This window comes from Ips typographus, linkage group LG3 (assembly GCF_016097725.1).
Source record: "Ips typographus isolate SLU linkage group LG3, UJ_Ityp_2.0, whole genome shotgun sequence".
NCBI lineage: Eukaryota > Metazoa > Arthropoda > Insecta > Coleoptera > Curculionidae > Ips > Ips typographus.
In genome coordinates this window covers 18,990,889-19,005,737 of record NC_138424.1, presented here as the reverse complement: position 1 = coordinate 19,005,737, position 14,849 = coordinate 18,990,889, and the positions used below count along the sequence as shown (strand labels likewise).

Genomic DNA, 14,849 nt, shown 5'->3' with positions numbered 1-14,849 from the left:
AGTGACTTGATCACGGAAATTGCTGAAACGGCACTTAATTCCAAAACATTTTCGTAGATGTGACTCTGGCGAGTGCATTCCAAAAAGTTGGGAATGCGACCACGATTACGACTGCAAAGACTTTTCGGACGAACATTCAGACTGCGCCAACGTCACGTGTTCACCCACCATGTTCCAATGCAACCACGGCAAATGTCTGGACAAGTCAGTGGTGTGCGACGGTTGGAATGATTGTGGAGACCATTCGGACGAATTAAACTGTTTCCATGAAACCGTTGTCCAACAATGTAAAGAAGGACAGTTTCACTGCTCTTCGAATATGAGCGTTTGTTTGGATAACACGGCCAAATGTAATGGAACTACAGAGTGTCCCGGGGGAGAAGATGAACAGAACTGTAATAATTGTGGTAAGTTATTTTGTTTAATGGGTTTTTTTCCAGAGAAAGTGTGTCAGTTCCAGACAGTCGGTTAGTTAAAATGGAGCAAACAAAAAGGATTGCAGACAAGAATACAAATAATGCAAATATTACAAAACTGGAAATTTATTTCCTCTTCTTCTTCTAACATGCCCTATTCTTAATTCCCCGCAATCTCATCATCAAATCACTACTCACGTATTGTCTGAATTCTGCATTGACATTGCAATACAATACGAGAAAAAACAAAATGGTTTTTTTAGGTTATTGGATGAGAAATTTAATGAGGATTCCAAAAATGTGCTTCAAACAGTAATTTTCCCACTACAAAAGTATGTTTTACAAGAGATTTTCTCCCTGACTGTCCTTTCAAACTGTGTTTCTGGTAATTCAAATTTTGACCGCCTCTCTCACTGACTGTACCAAATGAGGATTCCAAAAATGTGCTTAAAAATTTTATTTGGTCGCTATAAATGGATTTTGCCGGCGCTTTTCTCCCTGACTGTATCGATTTTTATAGTATTTTTTTGGTTAATGGATAGGAAATTTACTGAGGATTCCAAAATGTGCTTAAAATGTGATCCGGTCACTAAAATGTGTTTTACAGGCATTTTTTTCGCAGACTGTTCTTAAAACTGTATTTTTCGCAGTTGAAAGTTTGCCGGCGCTTTTCTCCCTGACTGTATCGATTTTTATAGTATTTTTTTGGTTATTGGATATGAAATTTACTAAGGATTCCAAAAATGTGCTTAAAAATGTGATCCGGTCACTAAAATGTGTTTTACAGGCAATTTTTTCGCAGACTGTTCTTACAACTGTATTTTTAGCAGTTGAAAGTTTGCCGGCGCTTTTCTCCCTGACTGTATCGATTTTTATAGTATTTTTTTGGTTATTGGATAGGAAATTTACTGAGGATTCCAAAAATGTGCTTAAAAATCTGATCTGGTCACTAAAATGTGTTTTACAGGCAATTTTTTCGCAGACTGTTCTTACAACTGTATTTCTGGCAGTTGAAAGTTTGAGCTCTTTTCTCCCGACTGTACCTCCTATTTTACTGTTTTTTTTTAGCTATTGTATAGTAAATTTAATGAAGATTCCAAAAATGTGCTTAAAAATGTGATCCGTCACTAAAATGTGTTTTACAGGCAATTTTTTCGCAGACTGTTCTTACAACTGTATTTTTAGCAGTTGAAAGTTTGCCGGCGGTTTTCTCCCTGACTGTATCAATTTTTATAGTATTTTTTTGGTTACTGGATAGGAAATTTACTGAGGATTCCAAAAATGTGCTTAAAAATGTGATCCGGTCACTAAAATGTGTTTTACAGGCAATTTTTTCGCAGACTGTTCTTAAAACTGTATTTTTCGCAGTTGAAAGTTTGCCGGCGCTTTTCTCCCTGACTGTATCGATTTTTATAGTATTTTTTTGGTTATTGGATAGGAAATTTACTAAGGATTCCAAAAATGTGCTTAAAAATGTGATCCGGTCACTAAAATGTGTTTTACAGGCAATTTTTTCGCAGACTGTTCTTACAACTGTATTTTTAGCAGTTGAAAGTTTGCCGGCGGTTTTCTCCCTGACTGTATCAATTTTTATAGTATTTTTTTGGTTACTGGATAGGAAATTTACTGAGGATTCCAAAAATGTGCTTAAAAATGTGATCCGGTCACTAAAATGTGTTTTACGGGCAATTTTTTCGCAGACTGTTCTTGCAACTGTATTTTTAGCAGTTGAAAGTTTGCCGGCGCTTTTCTCCCTGACTGTATCGATTTTTATAATATTTTTTTGGTTATTGGATAAGAAATTTACTGAGGATTCCAAAAATGTGCTTAAAAATGTGATCCGGTCACTAAAATGTGTTTTACAGGCAACTTTTTCGCAGACTGTTCTTACCACTGTATTTTTAGCAGTTGAAAGTTTGCCGGCGCTTTTCTCCCTAACTGTATCGATTTTTATAGTATTTTTTTGGTTATTGGATAGGAAATTTACTGAGGATTCCAAAAATGTGATTAAAAATCTGATCTGGTCACTAAAATGTGTTTTACAGGCAATTTTTTCGCAGACTGTTCTTACAACTGTATTTCTGGCAGTTGAAAGTTTGAGCTCTTTTCTCCCGACTGTACCTCCTATTTTACTGTTTTTTTTTAGCTATTGTATAGTAAATTTAATGAAGATTCCAAAAATGTGCTTAAAAATGTGATCCGTCACTAAAATGTGTTTTACAGGCAATTTTTTCGCAGACTGTTCTTACAACTGTATTTTTAGCAGTTGAAAGTTTGCCGGCGGTTTTCTCCCTGACTGTATCAATTTTTATAGTATTTTTTTGGTTACTGGATAGGAAATTTACTGAGGATTCCAAAAATGTGCTTAAAAATGTGATCCGGTCACTAAAATGTGTTTTACGGGCAATTTTTTCGCAGACTGTTCTTACAACTGTATTTTTAGCAGTTGAAAGTTTGCCGGCGCTTTTCTCCCTGACTGTATCGATTTTTATAATATTTTTTTGGTTATTGGATAAGAAATTTACTGAGGATTCCAAAAATGTGCTTAAAAATGTGATCCGGTCACTAAAATGTGTTTTACAGGCAACTTTTTCGCAGACTGTTCTTACCACTGTATTTTTAGCAGTTGAAAGTTTGCCGGCGCTTTTCTCCCTGACTGTATCGATTTTTATAGTATTTTTTTGGTTATTGGATAGGAAATTTACTGAGGATTCCAAAAATGTGCTTAAAAATCTGATCTGGTCACTAAAATGTGTTTTACAGGCAATTTTTTCGCAGACTGTTCTTACAACTGTATTTCTGGCAGTTGAAAGTTTGAGCTCTTTTCTCCCGACTGTACCTCCTATTTAACTGTTTTTTTTTTAGCTATTGTATAGGCAATTTAATGAGGATTCCAAAAATGTGCTTAAAAATGTGATCCGTCACTGAAATGTGTTTTACAGGCAATTTTTTCGCAGACTGTTCTTAAAACTGTATTTTTCACAGTTGAAAGTTTGCCGGCGCTTTTCTCCCTGACTGTATCGATTTTTATAGTATTTTTTTGGTTATTGGATAGGAAATTTACTGAGGATTCCAAAAATGTGCTTAAAAATGTGATCCGGTCACTAAAATGTGTTTTACAGGCAATTTTTTCGCAGACTGTTCTTACAACTGTATTTTTAGCAGTTGAAAGTTTGCCGGCGGTTTTCTCCCTGACTGTATCAATTTTTATAGTATTTTTTTGGTTACTGGATAGGAAATTTACTGAGGATTCCAAAAATGTGCTTAAAAATGTGATCCGGTCACTACAAATAGGTTTTACAAGCGATTTTGTTGCATACGGTTCTTTAAACCGTTATTTTTTTCAGTTAAAATTTTCACTCACAAACAGCACCTTCGAATAAATTTATTCTGAGGATAATTTCTATAGAAATGACGGAATTGGCAGCGTCTGATTTCACGGTCTCCATAGATATTATCCTTAGAATAAAGTTATTCTGAACTGAAAGTACTGGGCCTAAGTATGGAGGAAGGTCCCATTTTAGAATAAAATTAAAAAAGAAATAAAACATGAAAGTTTGATCGTCTAGTGTCAGATAAACTAACATTTGTTTCAGGATCGGACTCGTTTGAATGCAAGAACAAAAAGTGCATTTCTACTTCATGGATCTGTGATGGTACCGACGATTGCGGAGACCACAGCGACGAAAACTCTACTCTATGCGTAGCGACTACCATAGCACCAGCAAAATTTGCTCACGTCCCTTGCGACCACGGATTCAGATGCAAATCAGGCGCTTGCATCACTTTAAACCTCCTCTGCGATGGTAAAAACGACTGCTTCGACGAATCTGATGAAGGAGGTTTGTGTACGAAATCGTGCAACAGCTTGAACAATCCTTGTGAACAACAGTGCATACACACACCAGCGGGTCCTATGTGCACTTGCAATGCTGGATTCAGGTAAATTGACTACTTCTATGTAGTGTCAATAATTTATCATTTGATAGCCCATGAGGAAGAGACAGTCCTCCAAATGTTTAGTGACGTTGATCCCGGGAATGGTCTTAATATTCCCGCTTACTGGATATTATTCAAAAATTACAGTTTTTTTTTAATTCCCTTGTTCAATTTGGAGAAAAATGTATCTCTTGTAAAATTTTTATTTAAAACTCGGTTTACGAGATAACGGGGTTATTAATTGTCTTTAAAATATTAAAAAAACAGGATTTCCAGACTAATTTTTACTGGTGTTCAAAATTTTAGACTACAGGTAGTGGAAAACTGAACATTCAAGACTTGTGAGAGATTTGTACTGAATAGTCTAAAAACTTGTCATTTATACTACTAGGAATACTCTTATAATTCGTTTTTTCAGACTGCAATCCCTGGTAGAGTGTCTGAAACTGGATTTCAAGAACTAAAATTAGTTGAAAAGCTGATTTTTAGACTGACTAAGACTAAAGAGAGTCTTAAAGTCTATTTTCAAAATCTAATTGGTGTACAACTCAATTTTCTGGACTGAAACAAGTCTAGAATTCAATTAAACACTGGAAACAGTCCAAATTAAATTTTTGAACTAATTAATTTCTAAAAATTAGTTCTCAAGCCTAGTATCGTAGCATTTAGTGCCAAAATGTTTCACTTTCATTTCTGAAGTGTCTCAAACTTGACTTTTACTATTGGAAATAGTCTTAAACTCGCTTTTTCAGTCTTAAAGCACTAAAAGCAGTCCGAATTTTATTGCACCGATGAGTGTAGAAGTCAATTTAATAGTGAAGAAGCTTGAAATGACATTTTCAAGACTATGGACAGTGTACAAACTGGCTTTCATGCCTGAAAAGTCCAAAATTTTGTGAAGATAGTCTTGAAACTCAATTTTCAGCCTGAAAACAGACTTAAAGCACTAAAAACAGTATAGATTTTTAAAAAATTTTCGAATTTCTAGTACTGATGAGTGTAGAAGTCAATTTAATAGTGAAGAAGCTTGAAATGACATTTTCAAGACTATGGACAGTGTACAAACTGGCTTTCATGCCTGAAAAGTCCAAAATTTTGTGAAGATAGTCTTGAAACTCAATTTTCAGCCTGAAAACAGACTTAAAGCACTAAAAACAGTATAGATTTTTAAAAAATTTTCGAATTTCTAGTACTGATGAGTGTAGAAGTCAATTTAATAGTGAAGAAGCTTGAAATGACATTTTCAAGACTATGGACAGTGTGCAAACTAGCTTTCAGGCCTGATAAATCAAAAACTTTGTGAAGATAGTTTTGAAACTCAATTTTCAGGCTGAAAACAGCCTGAAAAATATTCAAGATTTTTAAAAAATGTTCGAATTTGTAGTACTGATAACTCTAGAAGTCAATTTAATAGTGAAGAAGCTTGAAATGACATTTTCAAGACTATGGACAGTGTACAAACTGGCTTTCATACCTAATAAGTCAAAAACTTTGTGAGGATAGTCTTGAAACTCAATTTTTAGGCTGAAAATCGCCTTAAAGCACTAAAAACAGTCTAGATTTTTAAAAAATGTTCGAAATTTTACTAGTGATGATGAATTTAGAAGTCAATTTAAAAGTGAAGAAGCTTGAAATGACATTTTCAAGACTATGGACAGCGTACAAACTGGCTTTCATGCCTGAAAAGTCAAAAATTTTGTGAAGATAATCTTGAAACTCAATTTTTAGGCTGAAAACAGACTTAAAGCACTAAAAACAGTCTACATTTTTAAAAAATGTTCGAATTTGTAGTAGTGATAAGTCTAGAAGTCAATTTAATAGTGAAGAAGCTTGAAATGACATTTTCAAGACTATGGACAGTGTGCAAACTGGCTTTCATGCCTGATAAATCAAAAACTTTGTGAAGATAGTTTTGAAACTCAATTTTTAGGCTGAAAATCGCCTTAAAGCACTAAAAACAGTCTAGATTTTTAAAAAATGTTCGAATTTTTACTATTGATGATGAATTTAGAAGTCAATTTAAAAGTGAAGAAGCTTGAAATGACATTTTCAAGGCTATAGACAGCGTACAAACTGGCTTTCATGCCTGATAAGTCAAAAATTTTGTGGAGATAGTCTTAGAACTCAATTTTCAGGCTGAAAACATCCTTAAAGCACTAAAAACAATCTAGATTTTTAAAAAATGTTTGAATTTGTAGTACTGATGAGTGTAGTAGTCAATTTAATAGTGAAGAAGCTTGAAATGACATTTTAAAACAGTGGACAGTGTGCAAACTCGCTTTCATGCCTGATAAGTCAAAAATTTTGTGAAGATAGTCTTGAAACTCAATTTTTAGGCTGAAAATCGCCTTAAAGCACTTAAAACAGTCTAGATTTTTAAAAAAATGTTCGAATTTGTAGTACTGATGAGTGTAGTAGTCAATTTAATAGTGAAGAAGCCTGAAATGACATTTTTAAGACTATGGACAGTGTACAAACTGGCTTTCATGCCTAATAAGTCAAAAACTTTGTGAGGATAGTCTTGAAACTCAATTTTTAGGCTGAAAATCGCCTTAAAGCACTAAAAACAGTCTAGATTTTTAAAAAAATGTTCGAATTTGTAGTACTGATGAGTGTAGAAGTCAATTTAATAGTGGAGAAGCTTGAAACGACATTTTTAAGACTATGGACAGTGAACAAACTGGCTTTAATGCCTGATAAGTTAAAAACTTTGTGAGGATAGTCTTGAAACTCAATTTTCAGGCTGAAAACATCCTTAAAGCACTAAAAACTAATGTTTTAAAAAACGATTTTTAAAACATCTCGATTTTCTTGAATAGATTGATGGGCGACGGTCACAGTTGCAAAGACATCAATGAATGCATCAAAGATCCACCAGAATGCAGTCAGCTTTGTCTTAACAACGAAGGAAGTTTCGTTTGCGATTGTTATCAAGGATTTAGTTTGAAAGGCGATAGAAGATCATGTAAATCCGTTGGAACGCCCATGTCCCTGATCTATTCCATCGAAAATCAAATTCGCGAAATCAGTCAAAAGAGCAACTCGCTAAGGATACTGTTTTCGGAAGAGATGCCCAAGATCACTGTTTTGGAAACTGCCATAAAGGAAAATTCGTTTTTGTTTGCTATTGAAAATTCTCCAACTATACAGAAAATGAATTTGGACACTTTGAAACGGGATTATATTGAGCATGTGGGCTATCCTAGGAATATTGCGTATGACTGGGCTACAGGTGAGTATTTCTGGCTCAATTACATACTAATTTATCTCTCTTTCGTACTTGTATTGATTGTTTTGTTATTAGTAATAATCATCATTCAAAAAAATCTAATCCTCAATTTAGGTAACATCTACTACTACAACACCATGTACGATTCCACAAAGTCGCTCAGCGTGTGCAGTTTCTCGGCTATGGCTTGTGCCAAAATCATGAACGTGGACGCTCTACGTCACGTGTCCGAACTTGTCGTAGACTCAGCCAATCGCGTGATGTTCTACTCATTGACCACGTGGTGGATGTTCAATTCCCCCAGCTATGTTCTCTATCGTGCCAACTTGGATGGCACCGGAGTCACCGAAGTGATACCGAGCACCAACGGTTTTATATCAGGACTCACTTACGATATGAATAAGAAGGTTCTCTATTATGCCGATCAGCATTTAGGCGAGATAACCCGGATCAACTATGAAGGAAAAATGAAAACGGTGCTGTTCAGTAATTTAACTCATCCGAGTGGACTCAAATTTTTCGAAGACTCCTTGTATTTCCTAACGAGTAATGGAATGTCCAAGTGTTTTCTAGTAAGAACATCCTCTTGAAGTAACTGATGTTTTACTTCATTTTTTTTTAGTACGGAACCCGACACTGTGATAACTTCCAAATATCAGCCCACAACATTGAAATTTTCACTTTGGTTCAATCGGGATTGCAGCCAGAGTTGGATAACCCTTGCGCTGATAACTCTTGCGATTTCATGTGCGTGGCCAGTAATCCTGGATTCAAGTGTCTGTGTGAAGATGGCAGTATGGTTCGTGAAAACGAGAAATGTTCCGAGAAACAGGTATTTATTGACGCTCTAATCAATAAGTATTTCATGCAGAACTGATGGCAAAAGTGAAAAAAATAGAAAGTTACAGGAACACCCTGTATATTTTTTGATGAGTTGATAGATTATTTTCTTCTGATTCTAATTTTAAGTTAATAACTGTCACTCCATGGTCGTTGATGATAATAATACAGGGTTATTCAGGTTATTTGAGACGCAAGATTGTGACTGCTATTTAGTAGTGATGGGCGTACATTTACCATTACCGGTTATTTACCGGTAAAATAAAGTAAAATTGGAAAAGCAGAATTCAGTGTGACTGTGAAATTTCCTACCTAATTACATGAAAAACACTAAAAAATTTGGTATACTCAGGGAGAAACGCGGTATCAAAACTTAAACTAACAGAAACACATGTTTGAAAGGACAGTCAGGGGCAAAACCGCCTGTAAAACCCACTTGGAGTGAGAAAATGACTGTTTTAAGCACATATTTGGAATCCTCATTAAATTTCCTATCCAATAACCTAGAAAACACTGCAAAATTTGGTACAGTCAGGAAGAAAAGCGGTGTCAAAGCTTGAACTAGCAGAAACACAGTTTGAAAGGACAGTCAGGGACAAAACCGCCTGTAAAACCGACTTAGAGTGAGAAAATTACTGTTTTAAGCACATCTTTGAGATCTTCATTAAATTTTCTTTTCAATAACTTGAAAAATACTACAAAATTTGGTACAGTCAGGGAGAAAAACCGTGTCAAAATTTGAACTAACTGAAACACAGTTTGAAAGGACAGTCAGGGACAAAAATGTCTGTAAAACTCACTTGGAGTGAGAAAATGACTGTTCTAAGTACATTTTTGAGATCCCCATTAAATTTCTTATCCAACAATCTAAAAAACACTACAAAATTTGGTACCGTCAGAAAAAAAAGCGCTGTCAAACTTGAACTAACATAAACACAGTTTGAAAGGACAGTCATGGACAAAACCGCCTGTAGAACCCACTTGGAGTGAGAAAATGACTGTTTTAATCACATTTTTGAAATCCTCATTAAATTTCCTATCCAATAACCTGAAAAACACTACAAAATTTAATACAGTCAGGAAGAAAAGCGCTGTCAAAGCTCGAACTAACAGAAACACAGTTTGAAAGAACAGTCAGGGACAAAACCGCCTGTAAAACCCACTTGGAGTCAGAAAATTACTATTTTAAGCACATTATTGAAATCCTCATTAAATTCCCTATCCAATAACCAAGAAAACTCTACAAAATTTAATACAGTCAGGAAGAAAAGCGGTGTCAAAGCTTGAACTAACATAAACACAGTTTGAAAGGACAGCCAGGGACAAAACCGCCTGTAAAACCCACTTGAAGTCAGAAAATTACTATTTTAAGCACATTATTGAAATCCTCATTAAATTCCCTATCCAATAACCTAGAAAACTCTACAAAATTTAATACAGTCAGGAAGAAAAGCGGTGTCAAAGCTTGAACTAACATAAACACAGTTTGAAAGGACAGTCATGGACAAAACCGCCTGTAAAACCCACTTGGAGTGAGAAAATGACTGTTTTAAGCACATATTTGGAATCCTCATTAAATTTCCTATCCAATAACCTAGAAAACACTACAAAATTTGGTAGTCAGGAAGAAAAGCGCTGTCAAAACTTGAACCAGCAGAAACACATGTTTGAAAGGACAGTCAGGGGCAAAACCGCCTGTAAAACCCACTTGGAGTGAGAAAATGACTGTTTTAAGCACATATTTGGAATCGTCATTAAATTTCCTATCCAATAACCTAGAAAACACTACAAAATTTGGTACAGTCAGGAAGAAAAGCGCTGTCAAAGCTTGAACTAGCAGAAACACATGTTTGAAAGGACAGTCAGGGGCAAAACCGCCTGTAAAACCCACTTGGAGTGAGAAAATGACTGTTTTAAGCACATATTTGGAATCCTCATTAAATTTCCTATCCAATAACCTAGAAAACACTACAAAATTTGGTACAGTCAGGAAAAAAAAGCGCGGTTAAAACTTGAACTAGCAGAAACACATGTTTGAAAGGACAGTCAGGGGCAAAACCGCCTGTAAAACCCACTTGGAGTGAGAAAATGACTGTTTTAAGCACATATTTGGAATCCTCATTAAATTTCCTATCCAATAACCTAGAAAACACTACAAAATTTGGTACAGTCAGGAAAAAAAGCGCGGTTAAAACTTGAACTAGCAGAAACACATGTTTGAAAGGACAGTCAGGGGCAAAACCGCCTGTAAAACCCACTTGGAGTGAGAAAATGACTGTTTTAAGCACATATTTGGAATCCTCATTAAATTTCCTATCCAATAACCTAGAAAACACTACAAAATTTGGTACAGTCAGGAAGAAAAGCGCTGTCAAAGCTTGAACTAGCAGAAACACATGTTTGAAAGGACAGTCAGGGGCAAAACCGCCTGTAAAACCCACTTGGAGTGAGAAAATGACTGTTTTAAGCACATATTTGGAATCCTCATTAAATTTCCTATCCAATAACCAAGAAAACTCTACAAAATTTAATACAGTCAGGAAGAAAAGCGGTGTCAAAGCTTGAACTAACATAAACACAGTTTGAAAGGACAGCCAGGGACAAAACCGCCTGTAAAACCCACTTGGAGTCAGAAAATTACTATTTTAAGCACATTATTGAAATCCTCATTAAATTCCCTATCCAATAACCTAGAAAACTCTACAAAATTTAATACAGTCAGGAAGAAAAGCGGTGTCAAAGCTTGAACTAACATAAACACAGTTTGAAAGGACAGTCATGGACAAAACCGCCTGTAAAACCCACTTGGAGTGAGAAAATGACTGTTTTAAGCACATATTTGGAATCCTCATTAAATTTCCTATCCAATAACCTAGAAAACACTACAAAATTTGGTAGTCAGGAAGAAAAGCGCTGTCAAAACTTGAACCAGCAGAAACACATGTTTGAAAGGACAGTCAGGGGCAAAACCGCCTGTAAAACCCACTTGGAGTGAGAAAATGACTGTTTTAAGCACATATTTGGAATCCTCATTAAATTTCCTATCCAATAACCTAGAAAACACTACAAAATTTGGTACAGTCAGGAAAAAAAGCGCGGTTAAAACTTGAACTAGCAGAAACACATGTTTGAAAGGACAGTCAGGGGCAAAACCGCCTGTAAAACCCACTTGGAGTGAGAAAATGACTGTTTTAAGCACATATTTGGAATCCTCATTAAATTTCAAACACTACAAAATTTGGTACAGTCAGGAAGAAAAGCGCTGTCAAAGCTTGAACTAGCAGAAACACATGTTTGAAAGGACAGTCAGGGGCAAAACCGCCTGTAAAACCCACTTGGAGTGAGAAAATGACTGTTTTAAGCACATATTTGGAATCCTCATTAAATTTCCTATCCAATAACCTAGAAAACACTACAAAATTTGGTACAGTCAGGAAGAAAAGCGCTGTCAAAGCTTGAACTAGCAGAAACACATGTTTGAAAGGACAGTCAGGGGAAAAACCGCCTGTAAAACCCACTTGGAGTGAGAAAATGACTGTTTTAAGCACATATTTGGAATCCTCATTAAATTTCCTATCCAATAACCTAGAAAACACTACAAAATTTGGTACAGTCAGGAAGAAAAGCGCTGTCAAAGCTTGAACTAGCAGAAACACATGTTTGAAAGGACAGTCAGGGGAAAAACCGCCTGTAAAACCCACTTGGAGTGAGAAAATGACTGTTTTAAGCACATATTTGGAATCCTCATTAAATTTCCTATCCAATAACCTAGAAAAGACTACAAAATTTGGTACAGTCAGGAAGAAAAGCGCTGTCAAAGCTTGAACTAGCAGAAACACATGTTTGAAAGGACAGTCAGGGGCAAAACCGCCTGTAAAACCCACTTGGAGTGAGAAAATTACAGTTTTAAGCACATATTTGGAATCCTCATTAAATTTCCTATCCAATAACCTAGAAAACACTACAAAATTTGGTACAGTCAGGAAGAAAAGCGCTGTCAAAGCTTGAACTAGCAGAAACACATGTTTGAAAGGACAGTCAGGGGAAAAACCGCCTGTAAAACCCACTTGGAGTGAGAAAATGACTGTTTTAAGCACATATTTGGAATCCTCATTAAATTTCCTATCCAATAACCTAGGAAACACTACAAAATTTGGTACAGTCAGGAAGAAAAGCGCTGTCAAAGCTTGAACTAGCAGAAACACATGTTTGAAAGGACAGTCAGGGGCAAAACCGCCTGTAAAACCCACTTGGAGTGAGAAAATTACAGTTTTAAGCACATATTTGGAATCCTCATTAAATTTCCTATCCAATAACCTAGAAAACACTACAAAATTTGGTACAGTCAGGAAGAAAAGCGCTGTCAAAGCTTGAACTAGCAGAAACACATGTTTGAAAGGACAGTCAGGGGAAAAACCGCCTGTAAAACCCACTTGGAGTGAGAAAATGACTGTTTTAAGCACATATTTGAAATCCTCGTTAAATTTCCTATCCAATAATCTGAAAAAACACTGCAAAATTTGGTACTAAGAGACTAAACTAATGTCATCAGTATTCGAGTTGATAGACCATCCAGTGTGTAGATATACATCCTCATGACGTTCTGTTAACACTGTTAAGTGAAATTGACACCTGTCAACAACAATCACGTGACACTGAAAACGTCGTCTTTAACATTGAAAAGTTTGTAAATTACATTTAAACAGTTGGAAATGCTTGAAATGTTAAGGCACGTCTTCTGATTGTGACAATTTAAATTTGCAGCTAGCAACACTGTTAAGTTAAATTGACAGCTGTCAACAGCAGTCATGTGACCCGGAAAACGTCGTCTTAACCTTAAAATCATCCAAATCTATGATTTTAAAACACAATAAAGTCACAATCTTTAAATGCGTATAATTCGAAAACCAAATATCAACTTATGATAGACTACCACTGTGATACCTAGTTCCTTTTTGGAATCTTGAACGATTTGATGCTGGAAACACTAAATATTTATGAAGTTTACTTTTAGATGCTGTTTTCAAATGAATTTTCTAAAGTAAAATTCCACTCCAACAACTCAACACCCGAAGACGACTCCGAAACATCTTCAGGAACAATAATATCCGTACTTTTGATATCGTTGTTTATCGCTCTTACTGGAATTGGACTTATACTGTATGCTCGCAAGAAGCAGGCAGGCCAATTGAGCGTAAGGTAATAAAATCCAAGAATATGTTGACTATTTAACTGCTACCATTTCCATACTAACCAAGTTCTAGTTATTCTCTACATTGCAGTATTTGTGCAGTATCACAGCACTTGTGATTGGTCAAAAAAAAAGCAGCAAGCAAAACTGCTTTTTTTGACCAATCACAAACTAATGACGTGTAGACTTACATGAACTTATCGGTCAATGGCTATCAAATAATTACATTTGGATATTTAATTGCTTACAGCATGCGCTTTTACAATCAAGCTTTCAACAAAAGTCGCGGTGACGGTGAAGAAAATCCTATCTTAGTTCCAGGACAGCATGAATACGTCAATCCATTGCCAGATTCCAAAACAGATGCCGATGATCAGTTGAACCACATTTTAGCCTGAAATCGCACACTTTACGGATTGGTCCTAAATTGTTATTTTATTGTGTTTTGTCAGTGTTGTCAACCATATTTTCTGTGATGTTAAACTGTTTATAGAGAATATTTTAGAGGTAAATATTGTTTATGTATAGAGAGATGAAAGTTTTACGTATTCAATACTAGTTTTTTTATATGTAATATTTAGCTTTACCTTTCAAAGAGTATGTAACACTTTTTAATTTAAAGATACGTTTTATTTAACAAAACCTTGTCTTGTATTATTTTCCTTGTTATGTGTATATGAACGTCTAATATCTGGGAATCTAAAAAGATAGCTTCTAATTTGATGCAAGTCATTCTGACCCAATAATCAGCTGAGCTAAGCTTGAAACGAGGGAAGGGAATAATCAGGAGAAAGACCTGTAGAATATGACAAAAACCCGTTATTGTCAGCTTCTTCTGTCACATTCTATCAACACTTCTCCTGAAATTTCCGTTCCCTGCTTTCAAGTATTATATGATGATTGCCACTTGTTCCTTCAGTTTCACTAGTTTTTGCTACATCAACCACGTGTGCCTCCTTCAGCTCCACGCTTCTATTCAGCGGACCTTTAAAGTTTGTAGAATCTGAGGAAGGATTGAAAATTCTCTCAAATCTCCATCATCCCGTAGCTGGTTTACAGACGGATCTAAAACCGTCAAGAGGGCAGGGCCAGGTGTGTATGGTGTGGCATCAGAAACGAGGCTTATCTTTGCTCTGGGCTGCTACTGTACCATCCTCCAGGCCGAGATCTTTGCGGCCATCCGATGGGGGAGTTTCTTAAAAGCTGATTCAACGAGGTCTGCGCTGGTGTGTAA

The 14,849-nt window shown here is 35.8% G+C and overlaps 1 protein-coding gene across 1 annotated transcript in view; it reads left to right on the top strand.

The window, feature by feature from the left end:
* yl (Putative vitellogenin receptor yl) overlaps positions 1-14,257 on the top strand; it is a 37,608-nt gene extending 23,351 nt beyond the window's left edge. Inside the window, exons 20-26 of the mRNA XM_081975055.1 lie at positions 58-407; positions 4,013-4,358; positions 7,175-7,587; positions 7,699-8,156; positions 8,207-8,416; positions 13,439-13,623; positions 13,866-14,257. Of these exons, the coding sequence (XP_081831181.1) occupies positions 58-407; positions 4,013-4,358; positions 7,175-7,587; positions 7,699-8,156; positions 8,207-8,416; positions 13,439-13,623; positions 13,866-14,013 (2,110 nt within the window). The 3' untranslated portion in view covers positions 14,014-14,257. The remainder of the gene's footprint in view (positions 1-57; positions 408-4,012; positions 4,359-7,174; positions 7,588-7,698; positions 8,157-8,206; positions 8,417-13,438; positions 13,624-13,865) is intronic.
* Positions 14,258-14,849: the final 592 nt, after the last annotated feature.